Genomic DNA, 24,515 nt, shown 5'->3' with positions numbered 1-24,515 from the left:
TTACATTTTTAGTTTATAATTTGATTGTCTTCAATATTTGACCATAGTTACCTTAAAATGCATGTACTGAACAAGCATTATAGTTTTCATCATGGTGGTGTGCATATTCATATTCATATATGAACATGCACACTATATATATATATATATATATATATATATATATATATATATATATATATATATATAATCTGTTTATTAAAAGGTATTTGTGTTTCTCTGTCTGTCTAAAATAGCAAAATAAAGTATAGAATAGAAAAATGTGGAATATTTCACATTTGTGCACGAGAGTTTTCCCATTTTATTGGTAATATAAAAAACAAAGAAGAATACCCACTAATTACAAAATCGGAGTCAACAGCTGCAGCATACCATTTATTTTGGTACTATTTATTTTAGCCTTCAGGGGGCAGTGTAGAAGGTCTAGGAGGTAATTTTTCAAAAGAAGAAGAAACAACAGTACACGAAGAAGAAAATTCAGACATTTTTTCTATAATCTCATTCAGTGTTGGCTTTCAGTCACCAAAGGTACGATTTTAATCAAACTACTGAATTTAGGGTGAGTTTTAAACAGTTCAGAATGTCAACCCGGGCTCTGCGGAGGCTCAGAGGGAAGCAGCGGGGTCAGGAGGCCTTGGACCTGGGGGATCTGGGAGAGAGCCCGGAGGAGCAGGCTGAAGTCGAAACCGAGGAAGTGCCACACGAGTCGGCTAATGTTTCCACTTCTAACATTAATAACAACAGTCGAAAAGCGAAGAAAAACAAGGTTCAGAAAAACACAAGTAACATCTTTGAGCTGGTAAGATAGTGATATTTCAGAAACTGTCCATAACAGTGACGGGTGCTTTTCTCCTGTTTACATCAGCTCTGTGTAGCTTGTTTACTCAGATGCTAGCTGTAAGTTGTTGGCTGGTTAGCTAACCAAGTGAAAACCACTGACAGCGTTGTCCTACAAGAAACTCCAGAATCAGAGACATTCTAGCTTTTTAAGTTATAAAGTTGTCTCAGAATTAAAGGGGCCATATCATGGAAAATCCACTTTTGGAGCTTTTTACCATGTGGTATTATTTTCTCATAAAAAATATAACAAGAAATAAAATACACACACATTTTTGGCGGCATTCATGCATTTTCCTGATTCAGCTGCAAATTTTGAGTTTTACCTTGAAAATCTTGTTAGATAACCTCGTCATAAGGCCCTGCTCCTCTCCAGGAAGTTTAGTCTCTGGTCTGAAACCTGTCTCCCCCTGGCCAGCACAGGATATGTGTCTAGCTGCTGGTGTCATCTAACAGATTTGGCAGTCCAGTGGTTAGAGTGCTGGGCTGGACGCGTTAACCTCTGCAGTTGTAGGCACATTCTGTCAGAGTGGGTGTTGGCAAAGTTTCACTGAAAGAGGAGTTTTATTTCTGGGTATAAATTCAGTCTGATGGGTGGAAAAAAACCTCGTATTTAAAATAAATGACATCCAATGGTAATTTTTAATCATACGCTGTGCCTACTTTTGCTCTCAGATGTTTAAAATAGCCTCATATGGAACCTTTAAAACCACATTTTTCTAAAATAATTTACCCACTTTTCTTAGGAGCTATTAAGTTAAATGGATGATTACAGTTGTAACACAACACAAAAAACAGTTTACAGACACATTTAATTATACCCAGTGAATTAGAAACAGGAACAACTCTTTATTCACATATTTACACAGTTTGCACAGCTGTTAATTCAACCTTATTTTCCAGTTCTCAGTTAGAAAAAATTACTCTTATTCCCATATTATCACTTTATTGAGCCTGAATTTTCATAATAGTTCCTTCATGTTTTTTCCTCTGACAGACATCATTAGAAAGTTCTGCAGAGGTATAGGGTTAATAACAGAGTATAGGGTTAATAACAGAATGCTTATTTTCAATGACAAAATTCTACACAAGTGGAGCTTTTTCTGAATATTTCCTGATCTGTGTTTTCATTACTGAATGTTATGCTTTTTTAAATTTTGTAGAATAATTTAGTAAAGATAAATTTTATATCTAATGTTCTAAGGCTTATATGAAGTTATATTTCCATTTTATTTACTGTTTTTATTGCATGTCAGTCTTCTTTTTTACATGCTGGTAACATATGCAAAACGTTTTATTTAAAAAGGGAAAATATTATTTTAAGATACAAATCAGAATGAGATAATTTCTATTGTGATGTTACACTTGTTTATTACTTCAGTCACCTCTTTACCCTGTAAACTTTTTTTTTTAATTAACTAGATATGTGACGCTGATGAGGTGGAGAAAATCCCACCTGATGACGAGGCAGAAAAACCAGGAAGAGCAGAAAAAAGCGAGAAAGCAAAGAGTGACAACAACAGAGGAATTGAGAGGCTAGCTCAAAGCCAAGAGGGAGTATCCGCTAAGGTAAAGACGTAACAAAAGGAATGATAAATGGCCCGTTTTGCAATAGCTCCTTCTAGTGTCCTAGGACCCCCCCCCCCCCAGGCACTTTACAACACAATCAGTCATTCACCCATGCATGCACACATTCACACCCTGGTGGTGATGAGCTACAATGTATCCACAGCTGCCCTGGAGCTCACTGACAGAGGCGAGGCTGCGAGCACCTCTGGTCCACCTCCGAATGTCTGCATACCTTATCACCTTCCAGACTGACTAAAACAGTTCTGTCTCGGTTCTCTTTAACAGTCTGGTGACAGAGGTAAAAAGAAGAAGAAAAAGAAGAAAAAAGTGACATCAGAAGATGGAAAAGTACAGTTTTTTATCTCACTCGACAAGACAGCTGCATTATTTTTACTTAGACCTACTCTGTGTTGTTAATATTTGTTACCAATTATTATTGCTGTAATCTATAACACCATCTTACATAAATTAATCAGTATTTTACTAAACCTCATGTTTCTATTGGAGAAAAACAGCAGTAGAATTGTTTTTTTTGTTTGTTTTTTTTAGAGAATTGAACCTGATAATATTGATTTATTGCTGGAGAACCTGGAGCAGTCCAATGGTCTGAGTCTACAAAGTGATGAAAATGGAGGCTGCAACAAAAAATCTGTCATACTCGTGGAACACAGGTAATGGTGTCTTTGAAGCTTCAGTCTTTATGTAAACTTGCTTATAAATATGGCGCGGTATGGGGGCCAAAATTAAGACTACTGCCCAGCAGCAGGAGGCTATATAAATTCCGAAGCAAACTACTGATCTGATAAATGATAAGCTGGCACCGGTGACTGAGAGGCTGGCACTGCTTACTGAGAAATAGCACCTTTACCGGCGTTTTTACTAGATACGCTAGGGACTAGCAGCCCTCGGCTGGTCATTGACTGGTTCAGACACTCCCTCTGCTGTCTATTAGCATGGATAGGCTAGCGTTAGCTTGGACGGGCTGCTGTTATCATTGGAGAAGCTAGCTATTAGCGTGTCTAGGCTGGCCACTAGCTGGATTTCCTACCCCCTTGATGGACCATTAGCATGGATAGGCTTGTGTTAGCATCGGAGAGGCTAGCCATTAGCATGCCTAGGCAAGCCACTAGCTGACTAGTGACTCTCTGGAGTCACTGGAGCGTGAGATCGATAAGCAGATTGGTGCTGCATCTGCAGTGATGCGGGCGTTGTACCGGTCTGTCGTGGTGAAAAGAGAGGTGAGTCAGAAGGCAAAGCTCTCGATTTACCGGTCGATCTACATTCCTACCCTCACCTATGGTCATGAGTTTTGGGTAGTGACCGAAACGAGATCACAGATACAAGCGGCCAAAATGAGTTTTCTCCAAAGAGTGGTCTCCGCTCCGAGAGCTCGGTCATTCGGGAGGGGCTCGGAGTAGACCCGCTGCTCTTCCACATCGAGAGGAGCCAGTTGAGGTGGCTCGGGCATCTGGTCAGGATGCCTCCTGGACGCCTCCCTGGTGAGGTTTTCCAGGCACGTCCAACCGGGAGGAGACCTAAAGGTAAACACAGGACACGGTGGAGGGACTATGTCTCTCACCTGGCCAGGGAACGCCTTGGGATTCCTCCGGAGGAGCTGGCCCAAGTGGCTGGGGAGAGGGAAGTCTGGGCCTCTCACCTTAGGCTACTGCCCCCGCGACCCGACTCCGGATAAGCGGATGAAAATGGATGGATGGACATTACTTTATTAATTTATTCTGAGATAGAGATTTGCAAACGAAAAAACAATGGCTTAGTTTTACATTCAACACGTTCCTCTACATCGGTATTCTTTATTTCACAGATAACAACATGTAAAGTCCCACAATTTAAGGTAGTCCGGGAATTCACTCACCATGACGTGTAGCAGTTGGCTAACACAGAACATAGTTGTCACCTCAAGGGAGAGAAAATGCCTGTAATTTGGATGCATTTTTTAAACGATTAGCAAAGGGAGTGTAATAAATACATGTAATGTGTGCAAGCTGGGCATTTAGCGAGATGGAAAACTAAAAAAAAAAAAAAACCCGACCCTGCTCAGTTTGCTGTAGTAATTCGGCTAAACCAGCCGACAATAAAGGATACATTAAGAAACCAAGAAATAGTCTCCGGACAGCAAAAATGCCAAGATAGCAGTAAATTTACCACACTGGATGAGTGTCTGGTTGCAAACGTCGGGTTCTGCTGTCTCCTTGAGTGGCAGCAACTCTACGGGTGTTTTGTAGAAAAAGGTTACACTGCTGCTGACCGTCGTGCCGTTGCTGTTGCACCCCTGTCGCTGAAAACAGCCACACACTGAGTAAACAATTTAAAATATGAGCGACAAGGCTACTTTTACATTTCTTCGTAATATAAACTTTTTCTTATTAATGTACGTCCTAAACAAGTGATGTTTTATGGCAAATAAACTAAAGAAATAACAACTACAGAAAGAAAGAAACACATTAATGATTAAACAAAACTAAAAAGGACAACTCTAGTGTGTTCTCCTTTTTTCTTAATGCATCTTTAAAGTATCAAATGAGAACTCTGTGTCGGCAGATTCCTAAAATCAAATGACTTGAATCAGATTGGGAGCATAGAAACGTGATCGGAATATCCCTTATTTTTAAGTTTTTTCTGATTATAATCGTCATTCTGAGTTTTTCATGCAGGCTAAACATGAAAGTGGTCCCCTGCACCTGCCTACTGAATTAGCTTCCAATTGAAACGTTGAGTGTGAAACTCTAGGATTTCAGAAAATGCTGTTATAACCCATCCGAGTTTAAAAGTAGAAAACATAGTTTCTGAGACTTTTTAAAATGTCGTGTTGCTGCTATTTATCTCTCCATGAATTTTCCTGGTCAAATGACATCAGTCATGAAAATCCCCCTTTGAATGTCTGTAACTTCTGAAGGCGACCACACGGTGGCACTCGGTTCACATGTAAAGGCAAATCACTGCAGGGCTTTACAACATGTGAAGTAAAGAGGAGCAGCAAACAAAATGAGTCTTTGCTCAGGGTTTGTTCTGCACTCTGTTGTCAGTGCAGCGTTGATAATCTTTTCTAAGTCAATAAAAATTTCCCAGTCTAAATCATATCAGTTGATTCGATTTACTCTACAGATAACACGTTGTGTTTTTGACATATTGGAATGTTATTGTGAATTTATGTTATTTTATTAGAAATCTCAACCCAGAGACTGAGCTGAAGAGATACTTTGGAGCTCGTGCTGTTTTAGGGGATCAGAGGTAAAAAAAAAACAAAAAAAGAGGAAATCTTTTTTTTAAAAACACATATTTAAATATATTAATTTAAGCCTCATGTTCATTTTTCTGCTTTTAGACCTCGACAAAGAAACAGACATTTCCACAGGAGTACTTGGATGACCAGTCCGAAGGACAGCTGGCCTCGGTTCAGCCGTCCTGGTGGGTTTCATCATTCAGTCGTTTGTTAAGGGAAAAAGAGTAATGTTCTTACCTTTGCATTAAAAATGGTTTATTTTCCTAATTACACTTGAAATGGAGAACAGTAACCGCACCCCGCCACCACCTTTCTGGTAAAGTCAACCGAGAACCACAGTCAATGCTTAGAACAAGGGAAGGAACCGCTGTGCTAACTGGTATGGTAACATGCATCAGCCGGACACAGCAGGTTATCTTTGACAGAAAGAGGCGGGTTTGAGTCTAATATTCTGTCGTCCTAAGTCCAGGCAAGACCGTCAGCTGACTTACTTTTACCCTTCAGATGGCTGCTGTCCATCTTTAGAAATGAGCAAAAAAGAGAAGATGAGAGCTGGTGAAACTTTTTAAAATAACTTTGCAGCTAAACCTTTTCCTCAGATGTTTTAAATAGGCCCCAAAAGCTTCTTTTTTTGCACGATGGCGTGCTCACAAAGACTGCCTCATTGTAAACAGATTGAAGGTCTCCATTGATTCATTATTTTATCTCTCTGATGGTTCTTCACGCCATGGCGACATAACATTCTTCTCACAAACATCGACTCGAGTTGTTATCGAGCCCAACTTTTCACAGACGCCTGTGTTTTGGACACTTGGTAACTTTTTCCACACAACTGTTTAATTTATTTTTTCTTATTTGTGCAAAACGAATAAAACGTTGAAATTTTGGGTGAATCCTTTATTGTGTGGTGTATGCCGGACTGATCTCATCTCCACAGATGTTTCGTTGTTTACTGGAAGAGTTAACTGTAACCAAAACTTTGTCCCAGGTTACATCGCATGTTTGAGGACAGCTGGTGTCACATAATGGATCATGTGTATTACCTGCCAGGTTCATTTGACATTTTAACCGACGATCAGTTATTATGAGTGGATGAAATGTGTTTAAAATTTTTTTAACACTGATTAATGTCTTCTCAGGAGTTTCAATGACCTTACTGGAGTCCAAAAATGGGATTCAGTGTTTCACCTTTGAGCACAGTCGGGACTACCAACAAGTGCAGTTCAAGTTCCTGGATGCTGTTGAGTCCATGGATCCCAACAACATCGTGGTAAATGTTTGTGTCTAGATCCAGTCACGTGTGGGAGTGAGTGTGAGACTTCTCTTAACACAGCCTACAAAACCTCGGCCCATCTGTGTTGCATTGAGGAAATATACAATGTTTTTATTAAAATAAGACCGTAAAAGTGTGTTATTATCTAGTTGGTAGATTTATTACATCAGTCTGGGTGCAGTAGGCATGCTGCAGAAAAACCGCTGATTAACTTCTGTGCATTTTAAAGTTTGTTTTTTCTCAGTTTATAAATTCAAATATAATTAAATTTTTTATTTTTATTTTTTGCCAGGATTGTGTTTTGATCAAGTCTGAAGAGTCGGTTGTTTATTTTGACTAAGTGCTAACTATTTACTAAAGTACAAGCAGCCAAAATGACACTCCACAGGGTGTCTGGGATAAGGACCCTTAGAGGATTCTAACCCTTAGAGATAGGGTGAGAAGCTCAGTCATCTGGGAGGGGCTCAGAGTAGACCCGCTACTCCTCCACGTCAAGAGGAGCCAGTTGATGTGGCTCGGGCATTTAGTTAGGATGCCTCCTGGACGCCTCCTTAGTGAGGTTTCCCGGGAGACCTAAAGCCGGGCGTACACTGTGCGACTTTTTCACTCGTAGCACTCAGCTTCAGCTCAAACTGTACGACTTCCTCGCAGAGCAGATCTCACGAGCCAGGCGCTCACACTGTACGACCCAATTCTCGGATGCGACCTGACTGCTCACACTGTACGTCTGGTAGCAACATGTCGGCCCTAAAAAATATGCTAAAAATAGCAGTTTTTACTCAACACGTCAGACTTTTTTGTCTTGTCTTGCCTGTTGTCCTTCGGGAGTGCTGCAGGAGAACACGCAGGGATATATGGGGGTTGGATGAGGAAAACGAAATAAAGAAAGTAAATCTGTGTTTTGTGATCAGTTTAATTTGACATGAACACGACGAACACGCTTTCTTGACAATCTTTGTGAGTAAAAAAAACGTGTAGAAACAAAAACGAACAGCGTGTGTTATTGGGGAAATAGCGGGCGAGCGGCGTTGTTGCAGGATTGCGCATGCGCTGTGAGCGGTTCTGATACATTTTGGGTCGCAGCTGCTCGCAGCGCCGCTTCAACAGTGCGATACCCTCACGAGGGACGAGCAAAATATTAAACACGCCAGAAGTCCGTGCGACCTCACGACTGCTGATCGGCAGCTGGTCACGTGGTGTTAATCGCCTCTCGTAACCCCCTGTACACTACACGACCGCTAGGCGCAAAACTCACCCCGATGTCGTGGATTCTCGCACGACTGGAAAATCGGCTCAAAAAAGTGAAAAAGTCGCACAGTGTATGCCCGGCTTAAGGGAAAACCCAGGAAGCGCAGGAGGGACTATGTCTCTCTGCTGGCCAGGGAATGCCTTGGAATTCCCTTGGAGGAGCTGGCCCAAGTGGTCTGGGGAGAAGGAAGTCCGGGCTTCTCTGTTTAGGCTTCTGCCCCCACGATCTTGGATAAGCGGTCGGAAATAGTTGTAATTTAATTGCACTTGTGACTTTATCTTAAATGAAAAAAATGAACATGTGCTTAACAAACATTTTTCCCACTTGTATTCAAAGTGAAATAAGGATTTCACTGAACCTACAGCGAAAGCTGTGATGTAAAATAAAATGCCTTTACTGTTAGGACTAAAACCCATAGGTGAGTAAAAAAAAGATCTTCTTCATCCAGTTTTATAATCTTTTCTATCTTCTCCATGTCAGGCGCTGCTTCAGCTCAACCCCTACCATATCGACTCCCTGCTTCAGCTTTCTGACGTCTGCCGAATCCAGGAGGATCAGGAGATGGCCAGGGACCTCATCGGTGAGGATCAGAGTCTCCTGTCCTGCCCCACTACTTATCCTAGTGAACTAAACTTTTTTTATAATAATTTTCAATAAATTAATCTATGTTCAAAAGGTTCTTAGTTTAAAAACAGGATGTATGAAAAGAAAGTTCATACATCCTGTTCTCAAACAGCATGCAGTGTCTTACCATCTATATGCAGATGATTGTCAAATTTATTTTTCACTGAAACCCCAAGACTCCACTAAACCTCTGTTCGATTGTCTTCACGAAGTCAAGCAATGGTTGGCTGACAACTTCCTACATCCTAACGACTCCAAAACAGAGGTAATCGTTTTTAGTCCAACTAGTGTTAGAGCAGCCCAGCAACCAGACCTCAACTATCCGTCGCCTAATGTCACTTCTGTTGTTTCCAACCTTGGAATAAGAGTAGATTCTGCTCTGAAGATGGATGCTCAGGTCAATAGTACGGTCAGGTCCTGCTTTTACCATCTTAGACGTATTTCCAAATTAAAGTCCATCCTGAGTGTTCGTCTTCTACAATCTGTGATTCACGCATTCATCACTTCTCGGTTGGATTATTCAAACTCCTGTTTGTACGGTATCAGTGAGGCGGCTTTGTCTAGGCTTCAGCTTGTTCAGAATTCTGCAGCAAGGTTCTTGACTGGAGCTGAAAGAAGACACCACATCTCACCTATTCTTAAAACGCTTCACTGGTTGCCTGTTGAATTCAGGATCAATTATAAAATTTTACTTCTCACGTTCAAATCCTTGAACGGTCAAGCTCCTCCCTATCTGTGTGATCTCCTTCATTACTACCACCCTCCTCGAGCTCTTAGGTCTGAAGATCAACTCCTCTTAACTGTCCCTAAGGCACGTTTGAAGACTCGTGGGGAAAGGGCTTTTTCAGTCTGTGCCCCAATGTTATGGAACTCATTACCACTGCAGGTTAGGCAAGCTTCCTCTATCGGCGTCTTTAAATCTCGTCTGAAGACCCTCTACTTCACTTACGCATTCGATCCCTATTTCCATAACTCCTTAGCTCATCCATTGTCCCTCCTACACAATTCAATTTTAATTTTGTGTTTTTATATTCTGGTTTTATTTTTTTTTACTGTTAATAGTCTGTTGTTTTATTTCTTTGCTCCTTTTTACATTTTCCATTTACCTGACTATTTTAACTTGTGTTTTCTTGCTTGTTTTTTGTGCAGCGCTTTGTATGGTTGTAATGCCGTGTTGAAAGCGCTATATAAATAAAGTGGTATGGTATGGTAAAGTTACTAATTGGTGTTTTTCTGTTTCAGCTTGCTGAACAGAAACGTCTTTTATTCCATTTTTTCTGTTTAAAGACTAAATATTTTTGTCACAAACCAATGATGAAACACTCTATTATTATCATAGAGTTTGGAAAAGGTGTTTGCATCATTCATTTTATTTTAAATATCAAACCACCCGGTTTTAATTACAGATGTGTTTTTATTTTGTACATACCTGCTAGACCAAATTAATCCTTGCATAATTTCATTTTCCACTCAAGGGTCGTCTGAGAGCTAAGATCAAATCAAGTTCAGATATGTTGCCCTAGAGTTAAAATTATTTTTACAGAATGACTTTCGACCAGTCCACTGATAATTGCTATTTTTGTTCATATAACGGAAACATTTTTTTAATTTGAGCTGTGTGCTTTTTGCAGAGGTTGAGCCAACAAACCAGTCACTGTTAAAAGACCGAGTTCATACAAAGCACAATGCTACACTCATTATCACAGGCGCTGTCCTTAACTGGCTGTTTAAAATAGTCCATGTGGAGGACCAGAGGGAGCATTTCACAAAGAGCATCTGTCTTCTCCTGGATGATTAAATTATGTGCCGTCAGCCAGACTTTCCTATAAGGCAGCGTTTTTCACTTCTTCTATTTTTAGGATGCAAAGACTTGATCGGCTGTTAAAACCATTGTTTCTGACATTTTATTAGCCTCAGTTTTATGCACTAATAAATAATGTAAAATTGTTGTTATTTATGTTTTTACAGAAAGGGCTTTGTACAGCTTTGAGTGTGCTTTTCATCCTCTATTCAGCCTGACGTCAGGTACCAGCAGGTTGGATTATCTGAGACCTGAAAACAGGTTTGTTGTCTCACTTTGTTGTTTTAAGCATCTGTTTGACTCCTGGATTATTGCTTTGAACTTACACTCTGTCTAATAATCCTTGTTTTGCAGAGCATTTTATCTGGCTCTTTATAAGCACATGGTGTTCCTGGAGAAGAGAGGATGCCCCCGTACCGCTCTGGAGTACTGCAAACTGATCCTTAGGTATAACGTTTAGCACAAAAAGTTAAAACTCAGAAATATACATTCTAAACTCCACCGTATTCCTGTTTTACTGTCTCAGGTTCAGACACGGGCTTCTGGTCATTCTTTTGGAAACTTGATGAGGTTTTTGTGATTTGAGCGTTGCAAAAGATCATACGGACTAGGGCCTAGTCCACACGTAGCCGGTTTTTTTAAACGAATATCCGCCCCTCCAAAAACTTGCATCCACACCACCTCGTTTAAAAAAAAACTCTGTCCACACCATCGACATTTATATATCCACACGCACCCGGATAAATACGTTGTTAAGGACATGCCAGACCTGTAGGCGGCAGTACTTCCCCCGTTCTTAACCTCGTCCTTCGTCTGTGGTCTTCCGCAAGGAGCAGTAATTCCGCTTGCAAAAACAAACAAGCAAAAAGCGCTTGGACAATTGATAAAGCGAACGCAGCTCTGAGGCATCCATGCTGTCGGCTAGTGTAAACACAGGTCACACACGTGATGTCAGCATTTTTTTTGTCGCAGAAAGTGACGTTGCGGACCTTAAAACTCCGGTTTTGTCTGTCCACACGCAGACACCCAAAACGGAGAAAACGCAGATCTTCACTTTGGCCGGAGTTTTAAAAAAGATCCGTTTTTGTGTGAAAAAACTCCGTTTCCGTGTGGATGACAGGCCAAAACGTAGAAAAATATCTACGTTTTGGCAGATCCCCGGCTACGTGTGGACAGGACCTAGAAGAGAGAAAGTTACTTTCATTTACCTGAATAAAATCAAAATTTAAGAATCGTGCAACATTCTTTCAGAAAAGGTCGTTTAGCTAGCAGGAAAAAATGTAGGAAAGAACATCTGCTGATTTATTGACTTCTTTATTTATTTAAGAAAATTTGATGACTTATGAAAGTTAAATGTAGGATTTGAAGCACGTTTCTGCCATCAATTACTTCAGCTTCTGAGCATTTTAAGGTTTAAAGGAGTGGTTCACTCATTTGATAATACACTTGCAGTGATTTCTTATAGGAATGAATGCCTTGTAAAGCCTAATTTATACATCTTCCATCAGCTCCACAAGGGAGAGACACTCCTGCACTGATAGACATTTTACCTTCGGACTTCTCCATCTCCTGAGGAGTGTTGCAAAGCAATTCCCCGCCAGGACAACAGGGCATAGCACTGTTCTGTGGTACCCTGTCATGTGTCCGGTCCAAGATAGTGTGTTTATTATTGTGTTTATATTGTGTTTTTTGTGTTTTAAGAGCCTTTTTAACACATACAATGTTGTCCCTCCTCCTCCACCACCTCTTCATGCACTCGCCACCTCTAAACCCACCTTTCCCATCGTTTCCGTCCACGAATAAAACGCTTGCTGTGTATCTTTTCACTCCTCAAGTCACGGGTGAATAAAACGTTAATATATTTAGAGTTTTTTCACGAGGTATTCTTCAAGCTTCTCTGCGTCTGCTGCTAGATATCTTCAGCTTTCTTTGTCTTTGAGGTGGCAGTGGTGTCCTGACCAATCACAAGCTTGCGTTATCCGTCTCGTTGGACGTATATTTATATATATATATACTCTTACTTTCTTTGTGTGTGTGTGTGTGTGTGCGTGTGTGCGTGTGTGTGTGTGTGTGTGTGTGTGTGTGTGTGTGTGTGTGTGTGTGTGTGTGTGTGAGACAGTTTGGATCCAGACTTGGACCCCCTTTGCATGCTCCTCCTGGTTGATTTCCTAATGCTGCGCTCCAGAGAGTACAAGTCTCTCCTTCAGTTATATCAGGACTGGGAGGTAAGCCATGCAGCAGTTAATGTCCCGTTTCACTGTTACCCCTCTAATCTGACGCAGAAATGATTTCTTGTCACTTTTCAGGAGCACAGAAATCTCTCTCAGCTGCCGAACTTTGCGTTCTCCTGTGCACTTTGTCGTTTCCACCTCAGCCAGCAGGAGGATTTGGATCCTAAAGAAGCTGAAAATCAGAAAAAACTAGCTGACCAGATGCTCCAGAGTGCTCTTATTATGTTCCCTGGAGGTTAGACCTGACCCTCAGTGGTTAGTTGTTTCTTTACAGGTATTTTAATTCTGGACCTTATTCATCTTTTAATGTGCTTCCTTCAGTCTTGATGCCTTTACTGGATCTGTGCACGGTGCAGCCAGATGCCACCGTCACCTCCCACTGCTTCTTTGGCCCAAAGAGTCAGATAGGGTGAGCCTCCTTTTCCTCAACTGTTAATATGTTCAGCACACTGTAATTTTGCTTTTTACACTGCATAACCATAACAAATCTAATATAAAACAACAGATAATAATTTCATGACTTATTTTAGTAGTTTTAGATTTGTTTCACTTTTTTTGTTGTTTCGTAATGTTTTCTCTGTCTGCACCGGTGTAAAGTTCACCCCCTCCCCCCGTTTGTCTCCAGGCAGCCGCCGGCTCTGGCTGAACTGACAGCGCTGTACGTAGGGAGAACGTACGCTCTGTGGAAGGAGGCAGCCATAATGCTCTGGTTAGAGGAGTCTGTCAAGGAGGTGCTGCGTAGAGTTGACTCCAAAGACTCCTTTGTGGAAGAATGCGAAAACAAGTATAATCTCCACTTTATACACCTTTGCTGTAACTAGAACTTCTCCACATAGAGCGACGACTCTCAAGGTCCATTCCTTTGTTGCAGGAGAAAACAGAGGTACCAGAGCGCACCGAGAAACATCCATCGCCACGTCCTCCTCTCTGAGATCAAAGAGGCCACCTCCACCCTGCCCCTTGTAAGACATCACCAGCACATGCTCTGTTTTTGTGCTGTTATGGTATTTTTGAAAATAGGTGGAAATTAATATTTTGATTTCACAGATCGGTCACATCTTATTTATTGACTTACCCCAAAATTCCACTATCTCCGCTCGCTCCGGCACGAACTCCGCAGCAAAAACGGTCCCGTTGTAGTCAATCAGTGCTGTTCCACTACTGCGGCCGTGTGGCGCAATGCGCCGCCTGCCGTTCCTCCATCCGGCAAAAATAGGATCGATTCTATCTGATCACAACCGCCCAACAGGAAAGGGAGCAAGCAAGTACAGCTTCCGCTATTTCACAATAAATCGATAACAAAAAGCGTTTTTTTGTTTCATATGCACAGGTTTAACAACTTTTAACAACTATCAATGGCGGTTGAACTTTAAATGCACAAAAATAAGCCATAAATACAGTTTCCACTATCAAAATAGTCACACTTTGTTGATCCAAACACTGCTGATCTCTCAACACAAATGATGGGCAGATTAAACAGTTCATTTCGATGCTTCTCCCACACAACGGGTGTTTGGATCTGACTTCCGCATTTATTGCTCGGACTGTATCACAAGATCTCGAAAATCCCGCGCATGCCTGTTTGCGCACCTCAGGTCTCCGCACCGGAGCGGAGCCGTTGTAGAGCGGGTACAGTATAATTTGAGTTCGGAAGCGAGCGGCAGCGGAAAGCGGGGGCGGAGCGGAGATAGTGGAATTTTGGGGTAACACTTTGCTTGATTAGCTTATTAAAATAGAGTTCTTTGATTAATTAAAAGAAAAGAGTCTATTCTTCATTCTTCTGTTGAGCTCAAAAGAAGCGGATTAGAAGCCAATGCATGAGACCTTGAGACCATATCTCATGCAGACTAGTCCTGTGTCAGAGGAGGGGGAAAACAGTCATTTCATTCTGTTACACTTATAATTTGTGACGTGCAGAATACTAGTAAACAACAACAAAGATAACAAGGTACCGGGGGGGGGTGTTAAATGTGAGCAATTCTGAAAGATAGGCAGTCAGCTTGTAAAGGGGTGTGACAACAAAAGGCAAAATCTTAAACCAAACCCAGTAAAAAGCACAGGAGCGATATGGGTGTCTGTGTTTGTCAGAAAATGTGCTGCCCCGTTGTGAGCTCTTTGAAGATGGTCTAGCAGAAACATGTTTACACCTCAGAAGTGAGATTACTTAGTCAAGTCTGAATGTAATGGTTTTATCAAAGAACACAATCATAGCAGATTCCAAATGAGATCTTTAGGGAATGTGTTAAGCCGAGTTATGCAGATCTTCTCTTTTTGCACTTTTCAAAGATGTTTTCTTTATTAATTATTTATTCATTTTATTATTTTTGTCAAATTAACTCATATTTACTAGTCAAGATGCCTCGTTTGCAAGTGATGTCAAATGTTTGGTTGTATCTCTTTCAGGACGTGACCGCTCAGCCTGTGATGGGGTTTGATCTCCTTCCTCCTCTGGACTCGGTGATCTCATACACCAGACCAGAGAGGTAATGGGAATACCAATAAAATCCACTTTTTACAGCACTAACATGCCTTTTAATTGTCTGCTTTTAAAGTACTTTGAAAACAGTTTCTCTGTGTTTTTATGTCTTATCCAGGCAGCATGTTGGAGCATCCAATGAAAGCACACTGTCACTGTTTTTCCGTTCTTTACTTCCGAACTTCAACCTTCAGGTGAGTTGAGAAAATTAGATTAGTGTGGGTTCGCAATGTAACAGGTTTGCTGATTGTGGTTTAAGTGAATCAAAGAAAAAAATACACATTTAAATAAAAACAACCTAAAAGTGAGTTCAAACCATTGGTTAAAACCAGTAAACGGGTTACGTTTGGACTCTTCCATGCTGTTGTATTTGAAGATGGCCGCATAGACATTGAATAACTGAAAGCACTAATTAAGAACCCATGCCGTGCATGTGAAGACTCCATGTGATCAGCAGCTGTAAGCCCTACAGACACAAGCCGTTTGTTTAGTAACAAATTTTGTTACATCGTGCCGAGTTTGATCACTGCATTCAGAATGAACTTACTGCTCTAAGGGATTTTAAGCGATTCAGTCCTAAAACCTCCATTTGGTGCTGAGATTTCCTGCAACTTGAGGGTTTTACTGTACATTTCCTGAAGCGTTTGACTCAAAGGAGAGGCTTAGCTTCCTGATCTGACCTCAGATTGCCGAGCAGGACCTACACCTATACAAGACTAATCAGAACACGTGCTTCTTAGTTTTCTGATTAATTGGTTTATGTGCATCATTGAGTTTTGTTTATGCATATGTGCAGCAGAGCAGACCATCCTCTTCATCATGTGTGCAGCTCAGTGGTCTCTTAATTTCTTATTTAAAGTTTACCTCCAAAAAAGTGTTCAGTCACTGCACCCTGCGGGGCCTTTTGGCAGCATCTGAGAAAATCCCTTAACAAACATGTCCTTGACTGATGGAACATTTCCTCCGAAGGGCTCATGCTTTCCCTCGAGGGACAACAACTTAAAAGTATCCAAGGAGGCATATAAAGTTTTTAGCCTTGTTTTTAATGGGTCATCTTGTAGGAATCAAGTCGGTGGGTTTATTTTACACATAAAAATTGGAAGGAAAATTATTGAATGTGGAGTTTTAGCAGATTTTTTAATGTAGAAATAATAAAGAAAATAACCGTTTTCTCAGTTTTTCCCCTTTAAAACCCGATGGTTTTGCTCTTAATCCTCGTCGACTAAAACAGTGACATCAAGAGAAAATCTAACAGGTGATAATGATAACTGTACACATCTTTCTGTGGATCAACCTGTATTTAAAGATTAATTTAGTCTAATATCATTTGAAAACAAGTAATTTTGATTCGATGGAGGAAAAAATGGATTCAGATATATAGTTTGAACCCGGATGGGTTCAATCAGTTTGACTGAAGCAAAAACGTCATTTCTCCTCTCAGCTAAGTCATAAGCTGTTTTTAGTCATGTTTAGACACATTTAGTTCAGAATACTGGACAAAACAGTACAGCTTCAATCTGACAACAGAAACCATCAACTGGTAGAGCTGTGTGTTGTTTAACCCTCCCACTGTCCTAATGGGTGTGACCCCGCGAGGAAAGTTTACCATTGAGGTGGTGCTCCTCACCCCTGCCACATGTCACCCCTGCCACATGTCACCCCTGCCACGTGGACCTCAAGGGATAAACCATCAACCCTGCTCAATGGTCAACTTTCCTCATGGGGTCACACCCATTAGGACAGTGGGAGGGTTAAACGTTTGTACTTTTAGAAATAGACGGATATTGAAAACATTTATTGGCTGTACTATATCAAAACTATCTGGATGAAAATGTTGTGGTTAGTGTGTGTTGGAGGCTTTTAAACAGGCTTCCAATGAAGACAGTTGTTAACTGTGGTGCACAAACAGTTGATTTACACCGTGGACTTTTCTGTTTTTTATCTACAGTTAACTGTAATTTTATTTCAACCACAGAGACAGTTTTTTCATTTTTATTATCCGACCATAATTTGATCATAAATGCTGCTGTTAAGTCTGAAACCTAAATTGTTTAACTGTCTGAAATTCTTAGTTTAAATTTCTTGTTTACTGAGAAATACGATCTGTCCCTCAGAGTTACACAAGTACAGTGGGATGCGAAGGTTTGGGCAGCCTTGTTAATCTTCATGATTTTCTTTTATAAATTGTTGGTTGTTAAATATTGTTGCTGTTAAATATGTCATATAGGAGAAACACACACAGTGATATTTGAGAAGTGAAACAAAGTTTATAGGATTAACAGAAATTGTGCAATAATTGTTGAAACAAAATTAGACAGGTGCATAAAAAAGAAATTAACTCAGCATTTAGTTGATCCATCTGTTGCAGGAATAACAGCCTCTAAGCACTTCCTGTAGCTTCCAATGAGAGTCTGGACTCTGGTTGAAAGTATTTTGGACCATACTTCTCTACAAAACATCCTTAGTTCATTCAGGTTTGATGGCTTCACAGATTTTCAATAATATTCAGTTCTGGGGACTGAGATGGCCATTCCAGAGCGTTGTACTTGTTCCCCTTCATGAATGCCTCATCAGATTCTGAGCAGTGTTTAGGGTTGTTGTCTTGTTGAAAGATCCCGCCCCGGTGCAGCTTCAGCTTTGGCTCTGATTCCTGGACATTGGTCTCCAGAATCTGCTGATATTGAGTGGAATCCATGCGTCTCTCAACTTTAACAAGATTCCCAGGCCCTGCACTGGCCGCATAGCCCCACAGCATGATGAAACCACCGCCATGTTTTACTGTAGGTAGCAGGTGTTTTTTTTCCTGGAATGCTGTGTTCTTGTTCCTCCATGCATAACACTCCTTGTTCTGCCCAAATAACTCAGTTTTAGTTTCATCAGTCCGCAGCACCTTATTCCAACGTAAAGCTGGCTTGCACAAATGTGCTTCAGCATACCTCAAGCAGCTTTGTTGGCGCTGTGGGTGGAGAAAAGGCTTCCGCTGTATCACTCTCGCATACAGCATCTTCTTGTGTAAAGTGCACTGAGTAGTTGAACAATGCACAGTGGCTCCATCTGCAGCAAGATGATGTTGTAGGTGATTGGTGCTGGTCTGTGGGTTGACTCTGGCTGTTCTCACCATTCTTCACTTCTGTTTATCTGAGATTTTTCTTGGTCTGCCACTTGGAGCCTTAACTTGAACTGAGCCTGTGGTCTTCCATTTCCTCAGTATGTTCCAAACTGGAACAGACAGCTGAAATCTCTGAGACAGCTTTCTGTAACCTTGCCTTAAACCATGTTTGTGAACAATCTTTGTTTTCAGCTCATGTGAGAGTTGTTTTGAGACCCCCATGCTACTCTAGAGAATATTCAGAGAGGAGGGAAACTTACAATTGGCCGATTGTGCTATACATTTTCTTTGTAACAACCAACGATTTACACAATAGAACATAAAGGCTGCCCTAACTTTTGCGTCCTACTGTATGCTGAATGTGAACATTTATTTTCAACCCCCGTGGCCCGCTTTAACTGCAGAAAGAAAATAGATGAAAAACAATCGATTCAGAAAGTCACAGGGATAATTGGCATTCATGGCCTCACCCACCTTGGTTTGCAACTGCGTCTGAGCTAGTAGAAGCTAACCGTTGGCAACTTCATGGCAGAAGATGTTCTGGCTGATGTAATTCGTGGAGATAACATTTCAGCATTGAATTTAATAAACAAAAAAAAAGGCGAACAAGAGCAGAAGAAAAGTCACGTTACTGCTCGCCAATCAGAAGCAAGCGAGTATTAATGAATAAGACTATCTCTTGCATTAGCTTCTGATAGAAAATGGACGGTGAAGCTCTAGGATTTGAAAAGCCTGACAGATCTACGTCACATCGTCGCTTAACATTCATGGACTCACCCATCTTGACTTGGGACGGGGAAGACTGTTGGTTAAGCATCAGCCCGGTGACTGATCTCTTGTTTCAAGCGGTTCGAATTCCAACCAAAAATGGACATCATTTGCACAGAAATAAGAGGAACTATTTTGTCACAGTGAAGTTAGATGTACGTTGGATATTCGTCAGAGGTTCACCACGGTCAGTGATGGGTTTTGATGCTGTGCCAGAGACGACAGTCAGCTGTGTTCCGAGGACTCGTTCATGAAAGCGGTGGTTTACTTAAAGACCATCAACAAATTTCTAGTCATTTGAAAATGGATTTAAAAAAAATGAAAACTTTCAGCTTCATAGATTGAATGACTAAATCAATTGCCAATAGTGTTACTAGGCTAGACCAACGAGACACAACAGTTTTTAACATATTTCATACAATCTAATCTGTTTTATTAAGATTTTGATAAACAATTAAATGATCTTATTAGTGATGCACCGATAATGACATTTTTGGGCTGATACCTGATATTAATATCACTGTTATGGCTGATAACCGATATTTGCCAATGCTGATATATTGACATTGATGCTTCTAAAATCTGAAGATTTTGTATAGAATGAATACTATTAATGCTGAATTTACATTATTATGACAATCACTGTCACATGACCAAACTAGTACACATCACCACCCTTACCCTATGACACAGAAAGGGAGGGGGGGAGGATACAATGTTAATATCGGCCCAGTTGTCTTTATCGGATTGATACCGATATGTTAAAATGGAATATCTTTGGCTGATATTGATGCTAATTTTTATCAACATCTTCTAAGTAAATTTAAATACTCAAAACCAAATACCAATGGTGTTAGAAACTAGACCAGTGAGACATAACTGTTTTTATCATATTTCATACAATCTGATATATATATATATATATATATATATATATATAAAGATTTTCATAAAAAATAAGTGATTTTCTTCAATAGCTTTCAGGTTTTGTAATAAAAACTCTTCTGTATATTTGTTCTGTGTGTTGAATCATAATTATCTTCTTTTTTCTTATTTAACACAGTGAAGTAATTATGTTTCTTTACCTTCATCCAACATGTCAGACAAAGGTAAAGAAACATATAATTACTTCACTGTGTTAAATAAGAAAAAAGATAATTATTTGTAATACAAAGCTAAAGATAAAGTCCCATTAGTCATCACACACTGGTGAAATTCATTTCCGCATTTGACCCTTCCCCATGGAGAGCAGTGAGCTGCAGCTGTGGTCCCGCTCGGGAACTATTTGGTGGTTTAACCTCCCAATCCAACCCCTTAAAGCTGAGTGTCAAGCAGGGAGGCATTGGGTCCCATTGGTGAAGTCTTTTAGCCTGGCAAGCCAGACTAAATAAATGTATTATTTAGTCTGGCCACGCTTCATTGACGGCTCTCGGTTGTGGGGCGGGTTCTACCGTTGTCTTTCAAATGATCTCCACATTCCACTGGACAATGAATGTGACATACTTTTGTTTCACTCTGTTGCATCATCCCACCCACCAGGCATATAGAGTGCCCTGATTGGCCCACAAAGCGGATAAAGCTCTGTGATTTGTTCACTAAGCAGATAGAGCACTATGATTGGCCCACCATTATGGACCAATCACAGCTCTTTATGTGTTTGAAACCCCTCTAGAGAGCTGTGATTGGCTAGCCAGAGTCCTGGTAGGAGCTGCTGAGGTTCCAATGGAGCATGCCTAGACCAAACTTTGCAAAGCAAGAATTTGGTCTAGTTCACTAGGCTAGAAGTCTTTGGTATGACCCGACCGGGAATTGAATTCTGCTCTCCCAGTCCCAGGGCAGACACTCTACCACTAGGCCACTAAGAAGTGAGTCAAATGAGTCAAAATTCCCAATGGTGTTACTAAACTCAGGGTATCCTCGGGTCCTTAAAAAGTCTTAAAAAGTCTTAAATTTACTTTTCCAAATGTAAGGCCTTGAAAATCTTTAAAAATGACAAATAATCCTTAAATACTGTTTCCAAAGGTCTTAAATTACCAAAGACCCAATAAACTAGATTATTTTATTTCTATGACATTTTCGTGAATTTCTAGTTAGTCTTCAGCATTTTTTGTGTACGATATTGGCATAAGCGGAACCGTACACATTCAGTTGGTTGTGAAAGGGGACTATTTTTAGATGAGCACATTAGCTGGTTAAGCTAGTGGGAGCTTGCGCCATGGAGAAGTGCAAGTTTAATGGTAAATGGATGGTTAATCCCACGTTCGCGACGTGGTTAGCACCGGTTCCAGGCAATAGCTGGAAATTATAGCTTAAATTTAATAAAATTTAGCTTATATTTGGATCTCGATCGAAAGGAGTCAGTTGAGGTGATTTGGGCATCTGGTCAGGATGCCTCCTGGACGCCTCCCTAGGGAGGTGTTTCGGGCATGTCCTGCCGGCAGGAGGCCCCCGGGTCGACCCAGGACACGTTGGAGAGGTTACATCTCCAATCTGGTCCGGGAACGCCTTGGGGTCCTGCCGGGGGAACTGGTGGAGGTGGCCGGGGAGAGCACGGTCTGATGCTCCCTAGTTGGTATGCTGCCCCCGTGACCCGGACCCAGATAAGCGGAGGAAGACGACAACGAGCTTAAATTTGGTCAAAGTGGCCTTAAAAAAGGTCTTAAAAAGTCTTAATTTTGGCTCCCTTAAACCTGCAGATACCCTGTAAACTAGATCAACTAGACACAACAGTTTTTAACTGTTTAAACAGTTAAACACGATTATTACTGATTTTAGAGATGTTGATTACATTCTCACATTAAAAAAACATACTTTGAAGTACAAATGGCGGTATTTGGCTTTAAACAAGGTACAACAATGCACAACAAAGTTTAATACATTTTTTTTACTATTTAAGTTCCCCCGGTTTCCTCTATGAGGGTGTGGGCTCAGCCCCCAATGTTTCCAGGCACTTGAAACACCCCTGGAAATGCCAACACACTGCAGAACACCTGCAGAGTTTCCCGTGAGTCCTAGGCACTTTCAGCAACAGCTGGTGAGCTGATCAAAGTGACTGAGAAAGGGAGTGGAGGTGCAGTAACTCACAGAGAAGTATCAGCCACAGTAATTAATGGAAATAATCTCAACTTTTGGGAATCATCAAATATGAAATGAGTAAGTTGCAGCTCTCATTATGCAGTGTTACTCTCCCATGTGTTCCCACACACTACACTAATAAGAATGCACTAAAACTGGTAGCTGTTTTTCTTCAGTCATGAATATACTTAAGTATAAAGTGTGATATTGCTGTAACACGTAGTTCCAAAGGGACAATACAGCTACTAAGGGCTCTCAAATGATGCTTTGTGTTCTGTGTGACGAACGGAACGATCCTGGTTTATGTCCAAACAAGGTTAAACCAGGATACTGGTGCAGTGTGTGCTCTGGGTGGGATCATAAATATGATGTATTTTATCTTTCTCATCATTGTTTTTGTAAGTAAGATGCATGTATGCCCATTTTATGGGTAAGCGTGCGTAATGTTAGAAGGGAATGCCAGCGGCAAGTTTCCATCTGGATAGTTCCATCCTTCCTGATTACGTTATCTAATTATGGGGAGGATGAGATGCAGTGTGGATGCTAGAAACTCATCCTTCATTTGAATTACTTTACGTACATTATGAAAGAAAAACAGGTGAGTTCTACAAAAAGCTGTAAGTGCGTGACAAAGGCATTTAAATAGGAGCATAGATCGTTAAATGTTATTTGCTTTCATCTAAAGGGTGGGCTGAGGCAGGAGGATGAGATGGGGGTGGCCCGAGCCGGCCAGGAGCTGAACCAAGAAGTAAATCGTTTGATGGTGGCGATGAGGGACATGCTGGCAAACATCCGGTTCCAGGAGCCGCCCAGAGACGACGACCCTTACAGAGATGATGAGGAGTGGGACTGACTGATGAGTGGTCGAAAAGTTTAAAAATAAAAAATAAACTTCAACACGTGTTTTGAGTTCATAGAGATCGAATGCGACTCTAGTAGTTTTTGTTTTAATCGTCACAACATCAGCTTAATTAAATTCATTCACATGTTATTCTTAAACTGTCAGATTATTCAAAGCAACCAAAGTCACTTTATTTAATCCCAGCCTCTTTAGTTCTTCATTCAGTAAAGCTTAAATGTGTTCTTCGCTTCTGTTGTTTTCATGTTCACCGGCACAAAACTGAAACCGTTCCGTCGTCCCGAACCCTAACCAAAATCATCACAAATTCAGAAAACACTTGACCTTGCTGCAGTTTTAAACTTTAAACCATACCAGGACCTCTAAAAACCTACATAAATGACCTTAGATAAACTAAACTAAACCTATTTCTCTAATGAAAACATGTTTCTGTTGAATGTTAAACCAGTAGATTAATTTTCAGTTAATCCAACATTTTTTTGTTTAGCATTTTCTTTTATTTTTAGTATTGAAACAGCTTTATTCAGCAGAAATGAAGGTAAAATATTAAAACCAAAATCTCTATAACAGGTTGTTATTGTAACACTAATACTCTAAAGATGTTTATTATTGATTATAGTCACTTGTATATCTTTCCTTTGATTAATTACTATAAAATCCTACATTTCTAAAATATTCAGATTATTTTTGACATTATAAACTATACACTTTTAAATAAATCTGAATAAATATTGAAAATCAAATAATACAAGATTTTTGAAGTTGTTGCTTCTGTTCAGATCACTCAAACATATAAATTATAAACAAAAACAAAAAAAAATCCAGCAGGTACATCTCAGATTGAGGCTGAAGCTTCTGTGACCTTCTGCTCCTTCAGTCTGCAGATTGGGATTATTCATAATTATTTAACCTTTCTTATCTAAATGTGATGCTGGCTGTTTTTATTGCTCTATAATTCCTCACTTCCTCGGTCAGTTTGGCTCAAACTCGAACTTCAATTGGAGTCAAATTGCCAATATTTGATTATTTCTGGTTCCATCAAGCTGGCCTAAATTCTGCAATAATCCATATGAAGTTACTCTCTGTGCATTAGAATTGAAGATATTTCTAATTTTTGCTAAACTGATTGATAAATTGGACACTTTCCTTGCTTTTTATCCACTCGGATGCTGTTGACCTTGATGGCATCTATACTTGCAACATGTGAGAACCTGAGGGTTGAACTGTACTTCCAGCATCACACTAAAAACACCTTTATTATTTCCAACCCTCTCTAATTTTTTTCCTCTGTTTACCCAACAGTTTTATTTTTGTCTCCACTCTTTCAGATGATTTTCTCTGGGGTAGAATGCCAAGACTTCTGACAGTGTGCAGAGATCCCAAACATAATTTAATTTGACAAA

The 24,515-nt window shown here is 40.4% G+C and overlaps 1 protein-coding gene across 1 annotated transcript; it reads left to right on the top strand.

Moving 5' to 3' along the window:
- Positions 1-448: 448 nt before the first annotated feature.
- tcf25 (transcription factor 25 (basic helix-loop-helix)) lies at positions 449-23,150 on the top strand. Its single transcript, XM_015952922.3, has 18 exons — positions 449-799; positions 2,260-2,406; positions 2,692-2,754; positions 2,956-3,077; positions 5,590-5,655; positions 5,750-5,832; positions 6,787-6,917; positions 8,650-8,749; positions 10,762-10,855; positions 10,949-11,041; positions 12,714-12,819; positions 12,901-13,060; positions 13,147-13,234; positions 13,451-13,609; positions 13,697-13,787; positions 15,229-15,308; positions 15,420-15,495; positions 22,939-23,150. The coding sequence occupies exons 1-18, from the start codon at positions 581-583 to the stop codon at positions 23,104-23,106; spliced, it is 2,046 nt and encodes a 681-aa protein (XP_015808408.3). The 5' UTR covers positions 449-580; the 3' UTR covers positions 23,107-23,150.
- Positions 23,151-24,515: the final 1,365 nt, after the last annotated feature.

The sequence above is a fragment of the Nothobranchius furzeri genome, chromosome 9, assembly GCF_043380555.1.
Source record: "Nothobranchius furzeri strain GRZ-AD chromosome 9, NfurGRZ-RIMD1, whole genome shotgun sequence".
Taxonomy (NCBI): Eukaryota; Metazoa; Chordata; class Actinopteri; order Cyprinodontiformes; family Nothobranchiidae; genus Nothobranchius; species Nothobranchius furzeri.
Note: the sequence above shows the minus strand (reverse complement) of the source record. Positions and strands in the feature narration are given on the sequence as shown.